This window comes from Python bivittatus, unplaced genomic scaffold (assembly GCF_059951505.1).
Source record: "Python bivittatus isolate LINGU-HERP-01145 unplaced genomic scaffold, Pbiv_v1 ctg000020_np1212, whole genome shotgun sequence".
Taxonomy (NCBI): domain Eukaryota; kingdom Metazoa; phylum Chordata; class Lepidosauria; order Squamata; family Pythonidae; genus Python; species Python bivittatus.
Window position 1 is genome coordinate 109,207,767 of NW_028277030.1, and position 20,150 is coordinate 109,227,916.

At 42.2% G+C, this 20,150-nt stretch overlaps 1 protein-coding gene across 1 annotated transcript; it reads right to left on the reverse strand.

The window, feature by feature from the left end:
* Positions 1–2,238: 2,238 nt before the first annotated feature.
* Positions 2,239–18,208, reverse strand: CUNH1orf115 (chromosome unknown C1orf115 homolog). The gene is made up of 2 exons (XM_088146438.1): positions 17,567–18,208; positions 2,239–4,803 (listed from the first exon to the last, which is right to left on the reverse strand). Exons 1-2 carry the CDS (start codon positions 17,855–17,857, stop codon positions 4,684–4,686), a joined length of 411 nt encoding a protein of 136 aa, XP_088002564.1. The 5' UTR covers positions 17,858–18,208; the 3' UTR covers positions 2,239–4,683.
* Between the last annotated feature and the right edge of the window lie 1,942 nt (positions 18,209–20,150).

Consider the following 20,150-nt stretch of genomic DNA (forward strand, 5'->3'; position numbering starts at 1 on the left):
ATAGAGAACAGCTCTGAGGTATGCAGATTTCATGGCTGTAAATCAACGGAATATCTCTAGACAGACAATTATCCATGCAACATTTGGAACACATCCATACATTCTCTCACAGCTGATCATTCTAAGAATCAGAATGTGTTAATGACGGCAGGAATGTACTTGTTCTTTTCTTGTCCTATTTTCTTTTAGGCAGGGCTTTTGGGATTGTAAGCCTGAGAGAAGGGAGACTGCCTTGCTTCTTATGGATCTTATGTCAATAACTGTGGGAGTCTTTTTGACTAGAAGAGGAGGAGGGGGGGAGGGAAGGAGAATAGACTACTGTCATTCAATAAGACCATGTAATCAAATTAATTAATTGGTTAAATCTCTTTAATTTTTCTTTGTACATTATTTTGTTAACAGATATGTTTATTAACAACTTAAAACAGAGCCAGAAAACAGTTATACAAAATAAAATCTGGAACATATCCTGAAAGAGAGGCAAGCAAAAAAAAAAAAAAAGCATAAAAATGAATATTATCTAAGCAGAAATGTATCATTTGGGAATACAAAGACTGGAATCTTTCCTCTACATTAGATGACGGAGCTTTTCCACCCAGGCTCTTAGCCCAGCTTCATACTTTTCCAGTGAGACGTACATCTGATTACTTATTTTTGGTGCCTGGACCATCTCAGAAAGATGAGGTTTATTAAATACTGTAATACAAATGTCTGTCCTACATAGACAAGCAACATAAAATCCTGCATAGGAGATTTGGGCTGCTGCTACAACAAACTCTGGAGCTTGAACAATGAGACAGAACTATCTATGGCATGCATATATATTTGACATTTCCTTCATCCATGGAAACTCTGGGTGAAGTGCAGTCCCTGCAGAGACGAACTCTCCCCCCTTTTGCTTAAAAACTAAGACTTAGGTCCCTCTGCAAATAGATTCTCAAACAGCATAGTTACTGTGGAATGGCAATCCAGTGTTGGCCTGTTGGGTCTCTTGTACCACTAGAAGGTTCTAGGGAAGTGCAAATCCATGTATGTAACAGCTGGCTTTGGATGGGGCATGACTGAACCAGAACATGTTTGGGATTATTTCATCCATTAAAAATGGGGCTGCTTTGTTTCAGATAAAGACCAAGATGTTCTTTGGGTAGTAGGTGGTGTGGGGGAAAAGAGTGGGAAAAAGTCAAGGACATTGCTGGTGGTGGCTGAGGGGAGGCAAGGAGGGAGGAAAGGTAAGATCCTGGGAAGGGTGGGATGGGCAGGCCAGTGGGATATGCCACATTGTGATATCGGCAGCAAGTGAGATGAAATGGGAGGACGGGGTGGAAGGGGAAGTGCTGGGAAGATGTGGGGGACAGACAGGTTGATGGGATCTGCTGCAGTGAGAGTTATGAGGGGAGAAGATGGGACAATACGCATCAGCCTTGCCTGACTTGCCCTGTAAAATCATTCTGAGAACTCTCTGGATTCTGTTCTGTCTGAAACCAGGAATAACCAATATGTTCCATGTTTTGTTTCTTCCAAACTGGTACCAATTCAAAATGGTTCAACAGAACTTCTAGGGTGTAATGGCTGGTTTCAGATTTGAACAAAATCTATTCCCCATTTTGTGCATACTCTTAGTAGGTACTTTTATGATCACAGGACAAGGAAGACATTTCTTCCCTGCTCCCATTGGGCAGTTTTTAAAGCTTATTGAACTTTTTTTCCTCTCTCACTTGTAAGGCGAGAATTCAGGGCTCACTCCATCAATTGGATGATCTGCAGAGCTAGAACTGTGAAATGGAAATTTTCCCATTATTAATTTACAGAATTCACTGCCCTGGAATATGGTACTAGCTACAAATGAATGGGAAAACCTATTAAGGAAGGAAAGGAAGAAACCAAGAAATAAGAGCTGCCAAAGACCACAATATCAGCACCTTTTGCCTTGACTCTGATCCTAGACTGGGGGCCTTGCAGTTGGTTTATTTGTATCATAGAATATCCCAAACATGGGGCTGAAACACTCAGTCACAGAGTGGGAAAGACCTCAGTGATCATCTAGTTCAACCCCATCCTTAGCACAGGATGTGGCTAAAAAACTGTAGACAGATGGCTGCCATCAAGCCTCAGTTTGAAGACCTTCAGTAAAGGGAAGCAACCACTCTATTGAGCAATCTATTCCACTAGCTCAGTTTTCTCAACCTTGGCAACTTTGAGATGTGTGGACTTCAATTCCCAGAATTCTGGGAGTTGAAGTCCACACACCTTAAAGTTGCCAGGTTGAGAAACACTGCACTGGCTGACAGTTCTTGCTGTGATGAAATTCCTCCTCATAAGGAAGAAGAATCTGAATCTACTTTCCTGCACTTTGAACTTAAACACAAGTATACTTCTTGCTCTATTCCCTTTAAAGATATAGATGTATAGATATTGATTTACTAATATATAACCTTTGGATAGCTTAACACTGCTATCAGATATGCACCTCTCCTTGTTTAGTGACTGCAATCTGTTCCTTAAATTAGAACCAAAATGGTCATTAAGCAACATGGTTGCTAAGTGAACACATGACAGAGAGAGAGACCCTGCAAATATCACTGGTTGTTGCTGTCTCATTCAGATAAAGCAGCAACACAATTGTTACTCTCACTCCAGTGTGCCTTGTTATCAGGTGTAGACATTTGGGTATAAGTGCACATATTGGTCAGAAAATGACTTTTTTTTGCTGTTGTATTTGCAAATGGTCACTAAACAAGATAGCCACTAAATGAGGAACCACTGTATATTCAGTCTACCCTTTTGCAGATTAAATGTATCCAGTTCCCTTACTAACTTGGTGCCCCTTCTCTGAACTCTCTCCAGTTTGCCAAAGTCCTTTGCAGACTGCAGTGTCCAGAGCTGGGGTAAGAATGCCAAGGGAGGGTCTGACCAACACAGAGTAGAGTCAGGCAATTACTTGTGATCTGGGCTCTGGGCTCCCAAAATAGTATGAGTCCCTTTAGCAGCTGCATTATACTATTAGCTCTCTCTTTGTCCAATTAACAATACCTTGTCAGTCCCAGTCTCTCAGATTGGAAGGCTCCTCCTCTAACTATTGTCTGAAGATAAATAGCAGTTTTACCTTATCATTATAACATTTATTTGTTTATCTGATTTATATGGCCACCTATTTCACAACAGTGACTCTGGGCAGTGTACAAGGATTAAAACAAACCACAACATGTAGCCCATGGTGCCCTAGATTAAGCCCCAATCATATTAAAGGCACATCGAGAACAGCCAAGCTCACCCAACCTCCTGACCCAAGTGCCTGGGGAAACAACCAGGTCTTCAGCACGTTGCAAAGCTATCAGGGCCAGGGCCATCCAGATCTCTGGGGGGATGCTGATCAATAGGGCAGGCGCTGCCACAGAAAAGGCATGACTCTGGGATCCAACAAGATGCCATCGTTTAATAGAAGCGATGGGCCAGGCTGCAACAACAGGAAAGAGACAGTCCTGCCTGGCCCGGTGGTATGTAAGGCACACACTTTTAATCACACTCAGAAGCCTACTGGGAGTCAGTGCAGATCACGGAGCAGAGGTGTTATACAGATGCCGCGAGAAATGCCAAAAACTGCCTGTGCCCCTGCTTTCTGGACTAGTGGCAGATTCCAAACACTCTTCAAGGGCAGCCCTAAGTAGAGCGCATTACAGTAATCCAAACGGGAAGTGACAAAGGCATGAGTTACCTAGAAGAGTAAGCATACCTTCTACCACTACATGAAAGCAATGAGGAAAGAAGCTGCTTTAGCAAAAATGCCCGTCTATGCACCCTGCAAAGAATCAGCTTGCCCAGAATCTCTGCTGAATGGTGAGAACTGAAACTGCAGCCCAAAGTATCTCTGGTCAATTCATTATGACCAGAGACACAAAGGACCACATTCTGATCCTTTGATATTATACTCCTGATTTGCTCCCTCAGTCTCTTTGCTACTCCTTCTTCAAGCTTCCTCACCACTACTCCTACTTGATATTTTTTTAAATACACATGCAACAGTGCATTTGGGGGTCTCCAGGTAGTGAGACCCCCAAACCCATGCTGGGTATTACCTGAATGCTTAATGCAATCACATCTGTCTTAATGCTCTTTTTGGGGGTCAATTAATTTCTCTTTTGGAGCCCCATTCCTCTTCAACTCTTTTCAGTTTGCCTGCTTCTGACAATGCTCCTCTGGCATTTTGGAGAAGCCTGTAGTGCTTGGATGTCAGACCATCAGCCAGCATTTTGATAGCAATGTGGTCTTGCCAGAAAAGCAACTATTTCTTCTTCTCTTCTAATTCCTTCATTTCTCTCCTTTCTCACTTTTGCCTTCTCTCTCTCCCCCTCCATCCTTTATCTTTCCTTCGTTCACCATTTCTTTGAATGGACTGATTAATTTCCCCAAAAGTATTATATTTTTTAAATCTGACCCAGTTAATTACAGTTTTGTATCTTTGGCGTTACTCATTCTTTTCATTCATTGATATTAAAGCACTTTTAGAATCACAAAAACTTTAAAAGATCAAACATACTTTCCAAATGAAATGCACAGATGGATCCATTCCCCCCTACCCCCCACCTTTGATAAGTTGGGGTATGTTCAGAAGATGAAGTGTATGTGAGCAAAGGAGAAATTGCTGCCCTCTTCAACAGTCTCCTCCTCCTCAAAAAGTAGTAGGCTCTATCGTGTTGATGTAGCTGTCAAAACAGCCAAGCCAAGTGGTGAGGTGTAGGCTCTGGCCAATCCCTGCAGGCCAAGGACCAAGTAACTGCATCCTTTCTGCAACACTCTGCCCACATTCTGAAAGGAATGAAAGAACACGGTTAGCACAAGGAAACAATTCCAAAAAAGGGCTACAGTTCAACAAATATTTCCTACAGCCCAAAGATGTCAGTTCGGCACAATTCTCTCAGATCCCTAGAATGTCCAGTGCTTAATTCGGTTTGGGGAAAGCAGGATTTGGATCAGCACTTAGCCCAGAACTGCACTGAGTGAACTTGATCCAATCACTGTCTCTTAGGCCAACATATCTATCATGAACTCTATGAGGATAAAATAATAGAGGTTGTAGCTTGAGTTGCTTTCATGCTGGCTTGCTCCAAATGTGACTCTAAATGTCTGTGCCATTGCTTATTATAGTCATGAAGTTTCATTGTTACGCATTCCTTTTTTTTCTATCAGATTTTTCAACAGGAAACTTCAGTGCAAAAAAATAGGCGTGACGTCTAGGGCTAAGTCTCATCAGTGAGTACTGTGGTGTTTTGCACTTTGAAGCGGTTTCAAAGGGCTATGGATTTTATCACAGCCAGTAGCACTCACAGGATCCTGCTTGCTTTTGTCAGAATGATGAAATAGCGTTAATACTGCAAGCTGTGGTCACGTGTGCAATATTGTGACACATGTGGAAAAGTGGTGAGGCTTACTGTGATGCTTTCATTAGTCTGACCCACTCCTCTTGCCTCCCCTAACCCCACTGATCAGGACAGTAGCTGCAAGGGGAAAAGGCAACAGGACAAAGTGGTTCCAAAAACACATCCAGCTGCCACACACAAAGCATCGATTCCCCATTCCAAAATATCTCATTCCTATATTAATACAGCTGGGGGGAGGGGGGGAATGAGGACTTTCCTCTCCCCATCTAGTCGAGATGATACAGAACCAATTTCCAGGCTGGTTAGACTAGAAAACGTGCTCTGAAACTAAACACTTCAGGTCAAAATGATCTTTCTCCCTTTCTGAAGCTTTTTAAAAAGGAATTGTTAAAGATTCTATCACTGATCCTCTACTTTTAATCTATGCCAGTATTCCTCAATCTTGGCAGCTTCAAGATGTGTGGATTTCAACTCCCAGAATTCCCTAGCCAGCATGCTGGCTAGGGAATTCTGGGAATTGAAGTCCACACATCCTAAAGCTGCCAAGATTGAGAAACACTCATCTATGCAAATATTAGTATATTGCTTTATTGTGCCTTTAAGGGCATGGTTTCCTTAAAAGAGAGAGGTAAATAGGAGAATCAAAGCTGGTACAAGGGGCAAAATTAACCTCCAGCCAAGGGAAGGAGCCCCCTGATTCTGTTCTTGTCACTTAGTATTGCTGCTGTTGGGCTGTGATGGCAGGGAAAGAGCCATGGCAAGTACCAAGGAAGGAGAAGCCACAGCCTCTGCCCACTTTGATTCCACTCTCTGAGTAAAGGAGTGGACTGGGCTCAGGAACAAGCAATGGTGACAGAATAACATGGAGCTGATGTTAGGGTACATCGCTTCTGAAAGGTATCTGTGTTTGCAAAGGCATATTTATCTTGTTTGACTTGGTTGACACAATTTTATGAGTTGTGACAGCACATTGAACCATAAATCAATCAACAACAATTGGCTGGGTTTTTCTGTAGACTAGGCTACATAAACATTGGTGTCTCCGTTTGTTGGGTGAAGACAGCTATAGTGAGATTCTTCTTTTCTGCATGTGTCTGGAGGGGACGCTTAGCAGTGCATCACTCATACACTACTTGACTTTCTTTAGGAAGGCAGCATTAAGAAAATGAGTAGCACACGCAGACAGAGCAAAAGGTGATGACACTTTTGTTTTAAATTCTGCACTGGGAAGATTCATAACACAGGAACGTCTGTCTTGCCTTGCCATGCCAGTCTTTCTATAACATTCTGCCAAAAGCTTTACATGCATTTCTTGTACACAGGTAAGCCTTAAAGTCAACAGGACAGTACAAAAGAGAGGGGATCATAAAGCAATGGCACAGAAAACATCCTGACAGGCTTCAGTAGTCAGGAGACTGAGGCACCAGCAACAACCAAGGGCAGTGCTCCACATCCCCTGTACTCAGGGGGTCGCTGGCACTTAACAATCCTTGAGAAGTGTTAATAGCAAGGACTGAAAGAAGGTAAGCTGCTGCTCAGGTACAGGTGAGTCTGAGTTCTATCTGAGAGGCTTACTCAGCTGGAGAGCAGCGGACAGATCCAGGAGGGCTGAGGATGTATGAGAAAAACAACAGAACAGCAGGGAGGGAAATTCAATGGGGCTTGTCCTTTTCTAAAATCCAAGATGGGTCATGGGTAGATACAACAATATCAGAAGCAATGATAGAAAAAAGCGAAAAGATGATGGTTTTCTTCTTAAAGCTATAGTAACATGATAGGTAACATAATGATAGAAGATACATCATATGAAAGATACAATATATAAGATATAAAAGATACAGAAGTATAAAATTTCCACAACACACAACCACCAACTATTTAGACAAAACTGGCACTATTAATTTTTTAAAAGAAATAACCTTAACATGTGGATTTCAATTCCTATCAGCTAAGCCAAAAGCAAGGGATTATGGGAGCTGTAATTCAAAAGGCCTGAAAGATACTGGCCGGACCTTTCTTTTAAAGAACAGGTGGATCTGAAAACAGACAAGACCTGAAACATTCTCAAAACATCCCACCTCCTCCAATGCAATCATCTTATGATAAATGAAATGGCTCCAGCTGGTGGAGCAAATAGCACCACTGGAGAAGTCCAGGATACGTGAAATGAGAATCGCTGGAATCCAAGCCATTTTCTTTAGCTTGGAAAGTACAAGATCAAACAGCTTGGTGGTCAAGTTCAAGGAGGGGGCCACAAGCAATGGCAAGCTCAGCACGAACCATCTCCTTTACTGTCACTCATGTATCAGCTTATCATGGACTATTCTCTGTTACAAGAATGTATAGTGGGCAATTAAAGCAAGTTTATCATTTGATTACAGATAATATGAATAGTTCCTGTGAGTGAATGTGCTGGATAGGATCCAGTTATAGAACAAAGATCTTCCAATTAAACTTTTGCTTAGCTCTTTTTCTAGAGCAAGGATAGAGAGCTATTCTATCCAATACTCCCACTATTGTTCAGACTGAGCTAGTTAATGTAGTTCAGCAATATTCTGAGTATTTTCCAATACCTAGAGATTACTGCAAATTTCTGTGGTTAGGTGCCAACTGTAGATCCCAGCTGAAACAACATGCCTTCCCTCTTACATTGCTGTAATTAATACCGCTAGGAGTAAGAGGTAGGTATTTGAGAGGACAGATAAGGATTAACATTCAATTCTGATATGTAGTGCAAAACCCTGGGCTGAGAATTCTAAACTAAATGTGACTGGTGGATCTACAATACAAAGTAGAGCCTACAATCCAGAAGTTTGCCTGCCTTTGAATTAGAGGATGCAAATACTTCCATACTTCTTTAAATTAAGAGTCCCATTTGCACAATATATGAGTCAGGGGAATGTAAACATGCTGTGCAGACTTTCTAAACAATACAAATAACTTGCTTAATCAACCCAGGGGGAGCTAAAATTTAATTACAAACTAACAATCTTGTTTGGGGCTAACTCCATCCCCACATTAACTAATCTTCCTGTGTTGTGTGAACTACTTCCTGAGAATTAGTTAACATTCCTCAGTCCCAACGCAGCATCCTAGTGTTTCTTAAACTTTTTTTTCCTTCAGGACCCCCTTCCCACTTTTAAAAATTATGGAGGACCCCAAAAGAGCCTTTGTTTGTATGGTTTATATTTATCAATATTTACTATATTAAAAATTTAAATGGATGCATTTGCTGCTGCTACCTTTTCTCATGATTGTTTGATGGGATTTTATATTGTATTATTTTTCAACATAGGCTGGCAAATAATTTTGATTTTGCGGACCCCTGAGAGGGTCTTGGGAGATCCCCAGGAGTCCTAGAATCACACATTAAGAAACACTGTCCCAGAGAAATTCTAGAAATCCCATAGCTTCTTCCTCAGTAGTTTTCATCCCACACAACAGGTGAAAATACCCTTTTGTTGAGAGTATTTTCCCCTCCATACAGAAAAAAATTAAAAGAGCAAGAAGTTGGGTAGGAAGTATGTCAGCTGCCCAGTCTCCTATCAATAGTTTGGAGGACTTAAAATAATGGTCGTGACATGGCAGATCAAGTTGTCCTATGATCCATGCTTAGGACAGGTTCATCTTGTCACTATCTTTTCTTCTGTTCAAAATAGAGGAATCTGAAGCCTGAAAACAACATTGATCTGAATAAAAGCTGGTCACATGTAAGGCACAATTGCCACTTTCTCCAGTCTGAAAGGAGAAAATGACTGAAGGTTCCGTTTCAGAAGCAACTGTGTGCCACAGGAAATGCTTGATCTCAGCCAGAACAATGAAGCCCTGATCTGAGCAAGAAACAAAGTACTGCTCTAAGAAATGGCATACCTTTCCTTTTGTGGTTTCTTCCCCTACAGAGTACAGCAAAAGCTTTGAAGCAGGACATGAATACTTTATCAAGAGCACTAGCAGACAAAACCAACTCAAATCATCTTTCTTTTGGTTGTTACAATTGTTAAATCAGATGATCTACATACAGCAAGCCTACCAACATCACTATGTGAGCTAGTAAAAAGGTTGACTTCAGCTGATCCCTACAATAGGGTAGGCAATTCCAGAGCTGCATGCATCCCCAGCCCCACTTACAGTCGTGTGAAAAAGGAAGTACACCCTCTTTGAGTTCTGTGGTTTTACGTATCAGGACATAATAAAAATCATCTGCATCCTTAGCAGTTCTCAAAAGTAGGTAAATACAACCTCAGATGAACAACACATGACGTATTACGCCATGTCATAATTTATTTTACAAAAAGAAAGCCAAAATGGAGAAACCATGTGTGAAAAACTAAGTACACCCTTACTGCTTCCATAGGTATGAAAAGGCTAAGTAGCAGCCAGGTGCTGCTAATCAAATGCCCTTGAGCAATTGATCATCAGCAAATGTGACTACCTCTATAACAGCCGAAGTTTTAGGAGTTTGCTGGCCTTGAGCATTGAGGTGTGTGTTAACACAATGCCAAAGAGTAAGGACATCAGCAATGATCTTAGAGAAGCAATTGTTGCTGCCCATCAATCTGGGAAGGGTTATAAGGCCATTTCCAAACAATTTAAAGTCCATCATTCTACAGTGGGGAAGATTATTCACATTCAAGACAGTTGCCAATTTTCCCAGGAATGGACATCCCAGCAAATTCACCCCAAGGTCAAACGGTGCAATGCTCAGAGAAATTGCAAAAAATCCAAGAGTTACATCTCAGACTCTACAGGCCTCAATTAGCATGTGAAATGTTCAAGTTCATGACAGTACAATTAGAAAAAGATGGAACAAGTATGGTTTGTTTGGAAGAGTTGCCGGGAGAAAGCCTCTTCTCTCTAAAAAGAACATGACAGCATGGCTAAGGTTTGCAAAGTTGCATCTGAACAAATCACAAGACTTCTGGAACACTGTCCTTTGGACAGACGAGACCAAAGTGGAGATGTCTGGCCATAATGCACAGCACCACGTTTGGTGAAAACCAAACACAGCATATCAGCACAAACATCTCATACCAACCATCAAGCACGATAGTGGAGGGATGGCGATTTGGGCTTGTTTTGCAGCCAAAGGACCTGGGCACCTTGCAGTCACTGAGTCAACCATGAACTTCTCTGTATACCAAAGTATTCTAGAGTCAAATGTGAGGCCATCTGTCCGACAGCTAAAGCTTGGCCGACATTGGGTCATGCAACAGGACAATGATCCCAAGCACACCAGCAAATCTACAACAGAATGGCTGAAAAAGAAAAGAATCAAGGTGTTGCAATGGTCCAGTCAGAGTCCAGACCTCAACCCAATTAAAATGCTGTGGCGGGACCTCAAGAGAGCTATGCAAAAACAAATGCCTGCAAACCTCAATGAACTGAAGCAATGTTGTAAAGAAGAGCGGGCCAAAATTCCTCCACAATGATGTGAGAGACTGATAAAGTCATACAGAAAATGATTACTTCAAGTTATTGCTGCTAAAGGTCATTCTACAAGTTATTGAATCATAAAGCATACTTAGTTTTTCACACATGGCTTCTCCATTTTGGCTTTCTTTTTGTAAAATAAATGATGACATGGTGTAATATGTCATGTGTTGTTGTTCATCTGAGGTTGTATTTACCTACTTTTGAGAACTGCTAAGGAGCAGATGATGATTTTTATTATGTCCTGATACATAAAACCATGGAACTCAAAGAGGGTGTACTTTTTTCCCCCACACAACTGTATTTTGCAGCCTGCAGGGCCCTCAACTTGTGGCATGATTTCCTGCCATTTTCAAGCAGGAAACTCAGGAAATCTGTAGTAGCTTAATATAGCTGAACAGTAAAAAAAAACACCCAAGAATATTGCTGACTCAACCCAAAATAGGAAAAATGTTGGAAAACTCTGGCTCCCCCATTTGGCATTATCACCTTGCCCCCTGTACTCTCCAAGAAAATGTTAATTTAGCCCCCAGTTATCAAAAAGTTACTCACTTCTGTCCTTCACAAATTGCAATGTCATAGACAACCCTGTATTTGTTATGAAAGCTTTTCCTGCCTAGTGTTCTGTAACCCCTCAAAGTCATGGCCATAATGGCTGAGATAGGCTGAGCAACAACTGCTATCTGGAAGCATCAAGTTGCACAAAGATGCCTTAAAGTTCTCTCACTGCTTCTTTTTATTTCATTGAATGTTGAACTGAGTACAGGGAGGGACATGTGGTCTTCCAGGTAGGGCTGACCCTCAGCTTCCATTATTTTTTGCCATTGGCTATGCTGACTAGACCTGAGGGACATTAGACTTCAATAACATTTGCTGTTCTACACACTGATCATCACTGGATCCAGACTCAAATTTCAAGTCCCAGTCAAGAAGTTAACTGGGTGACCTTCATTGTCTCTCAGCCTGCTGTGACTTTCTTCAAAAGGTTCTATGGATAACAAGACAAGAGTAGACTGCCCCAAGCTCCTTGAACATAAGGAGCCACATAAATGGGAAAAGTAAATAAACACCAGGAACAAAATTTTCAGTAGCATCTCAAGCAGTAATAGGTTAGTGCTGATGCATTCTCTAAGCTGCCCTCTAGAATCTGCCCTGAAAGGAAATGTTGTCTTTTTGTCCCTATTGTGGGAGGAAGAAGCACACTTTCTGCTAACTGAAGCACTGACAAAATTGAGATACCAGGGAAAAAAGATAAAAAGCCTCTTCTGTCACATGGATTTACTTAGAATCTTTTCCAGGCAGAAATGACATATTTCTCTATAGATCTCTAGGGAAACATCAATTTCACTTTCACGCTGATCAAAATAGTTTCTTTTGAAGAGGGGGGGAAAAAAAAATACCAGCCAGCTCCTCTGCTAGATTTAACAAATTCTTTGTTTTTCAAAGATCATTCTTGTTCCTTTGCAAGGCTCCACAGAGTATCTAACACATCTCATACACAGATCCAGATAAATCAAACTGCATTGTTATAACAGATTTATTTAGACCTTACTGTCTGTATATTGCAATACATTTTGCATAGTTCACTGCAAAAAGAAAAGTTAGGTTCCCATCTCTTAGGAGCATACAATCTATATCGTCATCCTTTTCCTTGTATTTACTTTCCTTGCATTCTGTTGGGAGAATATCTTGTAATACTTTTTCATTCTCACAGAAGGCTAATTCTTGCTTTACCTGTAGTCATTCTATTTTCACTTCTTTTACTTCTTTCCTTCTGTGTCCATTTTTTTTTTTACCAAGATACAGTCCTGTCACTAACAAAAATGTAGGTCTCTCCTACATTCCAGGATATCACTTTTGCATTCTTCATTAATTATCTCAGTATTTCCTCAAAAATCAAATCAATCAAATCAATATTATTAGATTCAGAATGTTGCATAATTTCCCCCCACTCATCTCTGATTCTTCCATAATCACCATTTACTGAAGCATAACATGCAACTATCAGCATCTGATGCACTTCTGCTCTCATATATACCCACAACACCTTCTGATAATACTTTTCATTCTTAATTAAATCTACGTCTTCATTGTTCTGCATGCATTCATCACCTTCACTCCATCAGATCAGGCCACCTTCATTCAATTCTATTACAACCTTCCAATTTCTCTAAGTTTAACAAAGCACAACCTAACTTTTTCCCCCTTTCTTCTCATTGGTTAATCCATACTCTTTACCATTTCCTCCTCTTATATTCAAACTTGCAATATTACATGTGTGGTGGTCATCACGAGATGAACCCACAGATATTGACTCCTGCTGTCCTCCATGGCTTTGATCAATTGAGACTTTGACATAGTACTTTTTAATAAGAAAGATAGGGTATAGACTAGGTTATTAGTCTTAGACATATCTGGGACACCTGCAGCATTCCCTGCTAACAATAAGGACAGTACCTATAAGTTTAGCATATTTTGGCCAGTTTTACCCAAGCATGCTCATGCTAGTTTAAGCAAGTTAGGATCTCTAATCTAAAAACTACCTTGCAAGCCAACATGCTCCACCCCACCAATTAGGACATGCCATATAGTGAAAACACTCAGAATGCCAAAGGCATGATAAAAACCCTGGATCTCAAGACCACAAAGGTTGTGAATGTGAGGAAGGTGGCACCAGCTATAGCATATAAAACTTCACCAAGTTATTTTAAATAATATTGTTATCTATCAGCTCAGAGCAACCATTGCATTAGTTATCCATTCTTCAAAGGACAAAGAAGGCTGTCCTAGAATCTTTTTGATTAGCTTCTGAGTAAGAAACAAAGACCCAAACTTATTATAGTCAAATAAAAGCCTTTAAATGATTTTTAAAATAAATATATTTCTTAAGATATTTTCTAAGACTGAAATCTGTTGATAGAAGAAACAACCGTGTTATAGATCCTGCCTGATACTAATTCGAGTATCAACACAAACTATGGCTATAGTGTTTTAATTAATTCAACATTTCAAGCATGCGTTTTGTACTTTGTTACCCAACCATCTCATCTTTCGGAAGGATGATCCTTGCAACTCATCATAACTGAAAGAAAACAATTTAATTCAACAGTTTCCACAGCAGGCTGCTGTTTGCAAAATACTTTCAGATGTACTGTAACTCACATACCTAGTCTTCTAAAGCACCTGAGTTACAAAGGTTGTAATGCAGGAGTAAACAATTCCTTGACAGATTTGGTTTCCGTTTATTATGGCGTAAGCTTTCATAGGCTACAGCTCGCTTTATTATGTACATTAGTCTTCTGAAGGCTGTGTGTGTGTGTGTGTGTTGTGAATGTAGTTGTGTGTCAGTGTGTGTGGGGAATGCAGACTACATGCCAGACCTCAGGCTCACTCACATCCCCATGAGTGAAAGGTAGCTTTCTGTCATGTACACTCTCAGGGCAGATCCGCACTTTCTGCCTCCCCTGTTCTGAGTACAAACCACTCATCCCTTCCTGTCCAAAGGGTTGGATGATGCTGTTCTCCTCCCATTCCCAGCCTTTTGCAAATGTGCTCTGCACCCATGTTTTGCAGCTTCAATTCAAAACTATTTTCCAACCTGAGCTTTCTTAAGCCCTTCAGAACAAATGGTCACCAATACTTTGTTCCATTCTAGTAGGAGCCCCAGCAATGATTGGCTGTAGTGCCTGGCACACCCACTTGCTGGTCGTTCTCCTGGGCAGCCATTTCATCCTGGGCTGCCAGGCTGCTGTGCTCTCTACCAGTCAGCAGTCTCTGGCTTTTATTTTATAAACTTCTAGTTGATCCAGCAATGGCACTAAGTCAATGAACTATCCTCAGTCCTAGAAGTTCAACCCTTACAGATGCTGAGGCCCTAGAAAGAGTGCAGAGAAGAGCAACGAAGATGATAAGGGGCCTGGAGGCTAAATCCTATGAAGAACAGCTAAAGGAACTAGGTATGCTTAGCTTAACTAAGAGAAGACTGAGGGGAGACACAACAACAGTCTTCCAATACTTGAAGGGCTGCCACAGGGAAGAGGGTGTTGATTTATTCTCCATAGCACCAGAGGGTAGGACATGAAGCAATGGGTGGAAGCTTGTCAGAAGGAGATCCAACCTGGAAATAAGGAGAAATTTCCTCACAGTGAGAACTATTAAACAGTGGAACAGCTTGCCTCCTGGAGTTGTGGGTGCTCCATCACTGGAGGTTTTCAGAAAAAGATTGGACAACCATTTGTCCGAGATGGCATGAGGACTTCTGCCTTGGGCAGGGGGTGGACTAGAAGACCTCCAAGGACCCTTCCAACCCTGTGTTTCTATGATCTCCGAGTGGCATTCTTTCAATTTGTGCCCAAACTGTTCACAGGACTGCCATGCTTCCCTTTATTTTTCTAGTATCTTTAAGTTGCAACACAGGAATGTTGCTACTTTGTTTCTATAAAGCTGCATTATCAGTCTGTCCTTTCTACAGTGTTTCTCAACCTTGGCAACTTTAAGATATGTGGACTTCAACTCCCAGAATTCCCCAGCCAGCCAGTTGCCAAGGTTGAGAAACACTGGTTTAGATGGACCTATAGAGGAATGCTAGAGCAAAAAACCCAACCTTTTCCTTGTTGTTTTTGTTACTGTACCATTTAAAGCTACAGTACAAACACAACATATGGGAAAAAAAGGAAGAGTCCACCTAAGTGTCAAAACAAATAATGTGGGAAGGGGGAGTAGAGGCATCCATGTGTGCAAACAGCTGGGAAAGCAAAGGCAAGGCATGGGAAATAATGAGAAAGGAAAGGCAGGCTCCATACAGGAACCAGTCAGTGAAATCTGCTTTTCCTGCCTGGGTAGAAGAGTAAGGAGCAGGGAAATGATCAGCCAGGTCTTGCAGTAGCCATCTGGTGCCCTACCTTCCTTTTGGCCTGAAATCTTTTACAGGTAGACCTTGCTTAATGACTGCTCTGTTTAGCAACCGTTCAAAGTTACAATGGTGCTGAAAAAGTAACTTTATGACCAGTCTCACATTTACGACTGTTGCAGCATCCATGCGGTCATATGCTCGACATTCGGGCACTTAGCAACTGGTGGGCATTTATGACCATCACAGTGTCCCATGGTCATGATTGTCATTTATGCGCTTCACAGCCGGCTTCTGGCAAGCAGAGTCAATGGAGAAGCTGCCAGTAAGATCACAAGTTGTGGTCATGTGATGTCTTGCTTAATGACCCACAGTGACTTGCTTAATGATTGAATGGGAAGTGATGTCATAAGTCAATCATGGTCACATGTCTTGCTTAGCAATATTGTTGCTGGTCCCAATTGTGTCACTAAGCAAGGACTACCTGTGCTCACCATTAAGGTGAGTGAAGCAGTAACCTCTGACAAGAGATGCTAAGGGGCAGCAACACGGTGTTGGAGAAGAAGGCTAAGTTCTATATAGAGACCTTTGCAGGACACGCTTCACTGAATCAAGGAAGGAACAGTGTATGATGGGAACACCATAACAATGTCAATTAATTCCAAATTTCAGAGACCATTGTGGTGAACAGGACTGAGAGTTTAATACAGTGTCAACCCCTTCTCCTTGTTTCTGAGAAAGAGATTATATCCTAGAATGGCCCTAAAAAACAGGGCTTCTCTAGAAACTCAGTCATCATTTTACTTTTTACCATCCTGCAAACACACAAGGCAGGGGAGGAGGAAGAGGGGTAAAAAGGGTGAAGGTGAGTAAGCCTCCACCCATGTTGGTACTGATCCAAATCTAACCATCACCATTTTCTTTTTATGTGTGCCAAAAAATAGGAGGAAGGAACTGACTCAAGACACGATAACTCTGTAGGAGGGATTTAAAAGTGTTTGCTACAACTGATTGAATTATCCATTATTATATATTGCAGATGTGCCAGGGGTATGTGTAAGTTAACTGCCTTTGGGAGAGGCTGGCTCAGCTGTGGCATCACAAGATGACCAGATAAATAGGGAAGATGCTGCCAGTTAACAATCCTGAAAGGAAAAAAAAAATTAAATTTCAGCATCTGTTTAACTTCACAGCCTTTCCTTTACGAAGTTTTTAGGAACTACCAAAAGGAAGAAAATGCTTTTCACCCAAACTCTGCTGTGGAACATCCACTTGGGGAATGAACAGAAACTCCGACCTGCAACACCTTCCCTTCCCTGGAACAGCCCACCCCCCACTTCCTCAGAAGGCCTCTTCCAAAGGGCAGCCAGCAAGCACAAGACCAGTCAGCCACCCCACCCTCAGAGGCTCTGCTCATTCGCCCCCGAAGGTGAGGAGGGGGCTTTTTGGTTGGGATCGCAGCCAGGCAATCCAATGAACTCTCTTCGGATACATAAGGGGCACGACCCCAAATCTTCCACGCCGCCAGCAGTTCTCGGAATAGGACCGTTCACGTAAAATCCTCGCACTCTGTGAAAGAGGATAGTAACCAGTCCCTGAATTCGATTTCACCTTTAAACAATGACAACGGAAAGGGGAGAATCTGCCTTTAATCCAACACCTGTAACCACTTTTACTACAAACCTGCAAAGTATCGTGAGTTATTAAGGCCCAGAAGAATTTGCCCCTTTCCCTCTCAGTTCCATTTTTCTCTTAAATGTGCCCGACCGCCGGATGCAGCGGAAACTGGGGAAGAGCCGTCCAGCAGCAGCCTGAGCGGCGCGAAGGACCAACGGGGAGGCCTCCCGAGCGCACCGAAGCGCTGGGCAGGGGCGGAGCGAACCACTCCCGGGCCCCGCGCGATCAGTTTTACCTTGCCGTATCTCTTGAGTCTTCTCTTGCGCGCCTTGCTTGCGCGCTCCGCTTTCCGCGGCGGTGGCTGCTGCTCGCCGTCCCAGACGAGAGGCTGGTAGTTGTCCGGGAGGACGGCAAACGCCACTTTTTTGGAGGCGCAGCCAGCCGGCTCCTCTTCTTCAAGCTGGTCCTCGGGAGCCCTCAGGGCCTCTGCTTCTCGCTGTTCCTCCCGCTCGAGGATGGGTTCCTTGTCCTCCGCGGGGTTGCGGCGCCGCCGGAACTTGACCCGCAGAGTGCCCGCCACGGGCATCGCGCAGAGGGGGAAACCTGGGGGCGTTTTCGAGAGCGAAAGCGGGGCCTTGGAGTCTGCCCTCCCCTGCCGGAACAGGCCGCAGAACTTCTCTTTGCAGCTGAGCCCGGCAACAGGTGGAGCTCCAGGAGAGTCGCGAGCGCGGGCCTCTCTCGGGTCCCACCGCGGGAGACTGGGAAAGGCGGATAAGGAGGGCCCTTCCCTGTTCTGGGCAGGGATTTTGCCAGCGCCTCGCCAGAGTTCAACGTCCAGCCTCACGTTGCACTGTTGACACGGCCGCCTAGCGCAGCCTTGGCGACTCCTCGAGCTTCCAGCGCCAGAACGTGCGCAAAAAATCCATGGCTGGGGCTCGTAAGATCAGGCGACGAAGGAAAGGCGGGGCTTTTTTAAGAAGGGCATAGTTGGAACCTCTTTTCTCATCGGGTACTAAAGGGATTTGCTTTTGAGTAGGAAGAGATGTGGTTCCAATTGTCCTCCCACTTCCCACACCCTTTATTTGTTTTTAACCGTTGACTATGTAATCTGGTGATGGTTTCAACTTCCTAATAGAAAATGTAAAACTAGAATTAATAAGATTCGGTAATTAAAAGTTAAGAATCCACTTTAGACTATCTGCAGTTAAAGGCCTGCTTGAAAATAAATGGAAGAAACCAGTTTCCTCAGTTCAGCGGACAGTGCATTTCAGAGACAAGGGAGATGAACCTCTGATATCTGAGGACAGCAGGTAAACCTTCCCAGATGATCATGAAGGCCACAAGTCCACACAGCATTAGGTCAACTTACAGTGAAAAGACTTTAGAATTATTCCACAGCTTATCATTCTGCAGAAGCGGCTGCTTTGAAGGTCATTTTTCAGTTAAGGCAGCTACGGAGCCAAGACTGAGCAAGAATTCTGAGCAAGAATTTCAGCTTCTCTCAGAAAACTGGAATACCCACTTACTGCCAGTTAGACCATCTACATTACGGTACTTTTGCACTGACCACTAAGGTCAAGCCTCTTCACTAGATGCATCAGGTATCAGTTGGAAAATGATGGCTGTAATGGCTCATGTGTGTTTAAATAAATAAAGGGGCCAAGAATGTCAGAATTAGTGAGTTATAAGTGGAACAGCATTCTCTCTTTTAGGTTTCTACAGTATACATAAATTTTATATATGTTGCTATGGCTTCTTGCCTCTAATAAGTTAACCTTGTTGATCTCATCAAAACAAAATAAAACCCTGTTAATATTTAAAGTATGAAGAACCTCATGAGTGACTTCTAATATGTCCTCTTGATTTTCCTGGCAATGATATGGAAGTGCTTTAATTCAACTAAAATGTTTTTTGATTTCTCAAGTTGGAGTTGACAGATAAACTTCTGATACTTGCTGTATTGAAAAATTTATTGAATGACAGCAATAAAATAGTTTACTGCTTTTGCTTTCTTCCATATTAATATTTTCAGCTTTCTAGTTTAGCCTACAGCCCTAATATTTTCTGGTGGTTTGTTATCCAAGCACTAAACAAGATGGACTGTTTTGCTTCTAAGTTCAGTGATGTGCTACCACCTGGTGAGACTCTGTATGTTGTTGGGCTGCAATTCCAGTCATCTCCAGTCATTTGTCCATGCTAAGTGGATTGATAGTTAAAATCAAGGTTTTAAAATATTCTCAACCACGGTGTGGATTCTTGCTTACTCCTTCAACAGACTAAGTGCTCCCTTCCTGAAATTACCAACAAATTCATTTACCTTTTGCTGCTACAAGTCACTAACCCTTTGTAAATAGTTCTTGAGTGACTTGATTTGTTCCTGACAAATTTTAACTAGAGAAAGAAAAGAAATTATATTTATGAAACAGAAGGTCCTTAATTGCACAATGGCTAAACTAGACCTGCAATTAATCTACATTCTATTTATTATGCAACAGGCAGACCAGGGAAGCCGGAGCAGCGGTTCCCACCACTTTCTATTTACATAACAAACAAGCCAAGAGGCTGGTTAATTGAATTCACATAATCAACACTCAAGCTTAATTTAGCCCTCAGAAAAGGACTCAGCGGAGTAAAAAAAGGGAGACTTGTGATAAATACGACCATTCTCTCTGAGATTCCTCCAGTGGGCTTTCCATGCCGACTGCAGAGATTTGTTGCCTGTCTGAACTCCCACTAATCATCCAGCAAGAAGAAAAATCAGATTTTGAGATATAAATATGTCAATACCTAGTATCTTTGAGAAATTTGTTAGTATATGAACAAACTTCCATGGTTTTAGGTTCCATCTTCTATTGTACGCTATTGCCTCTTTAGTTATA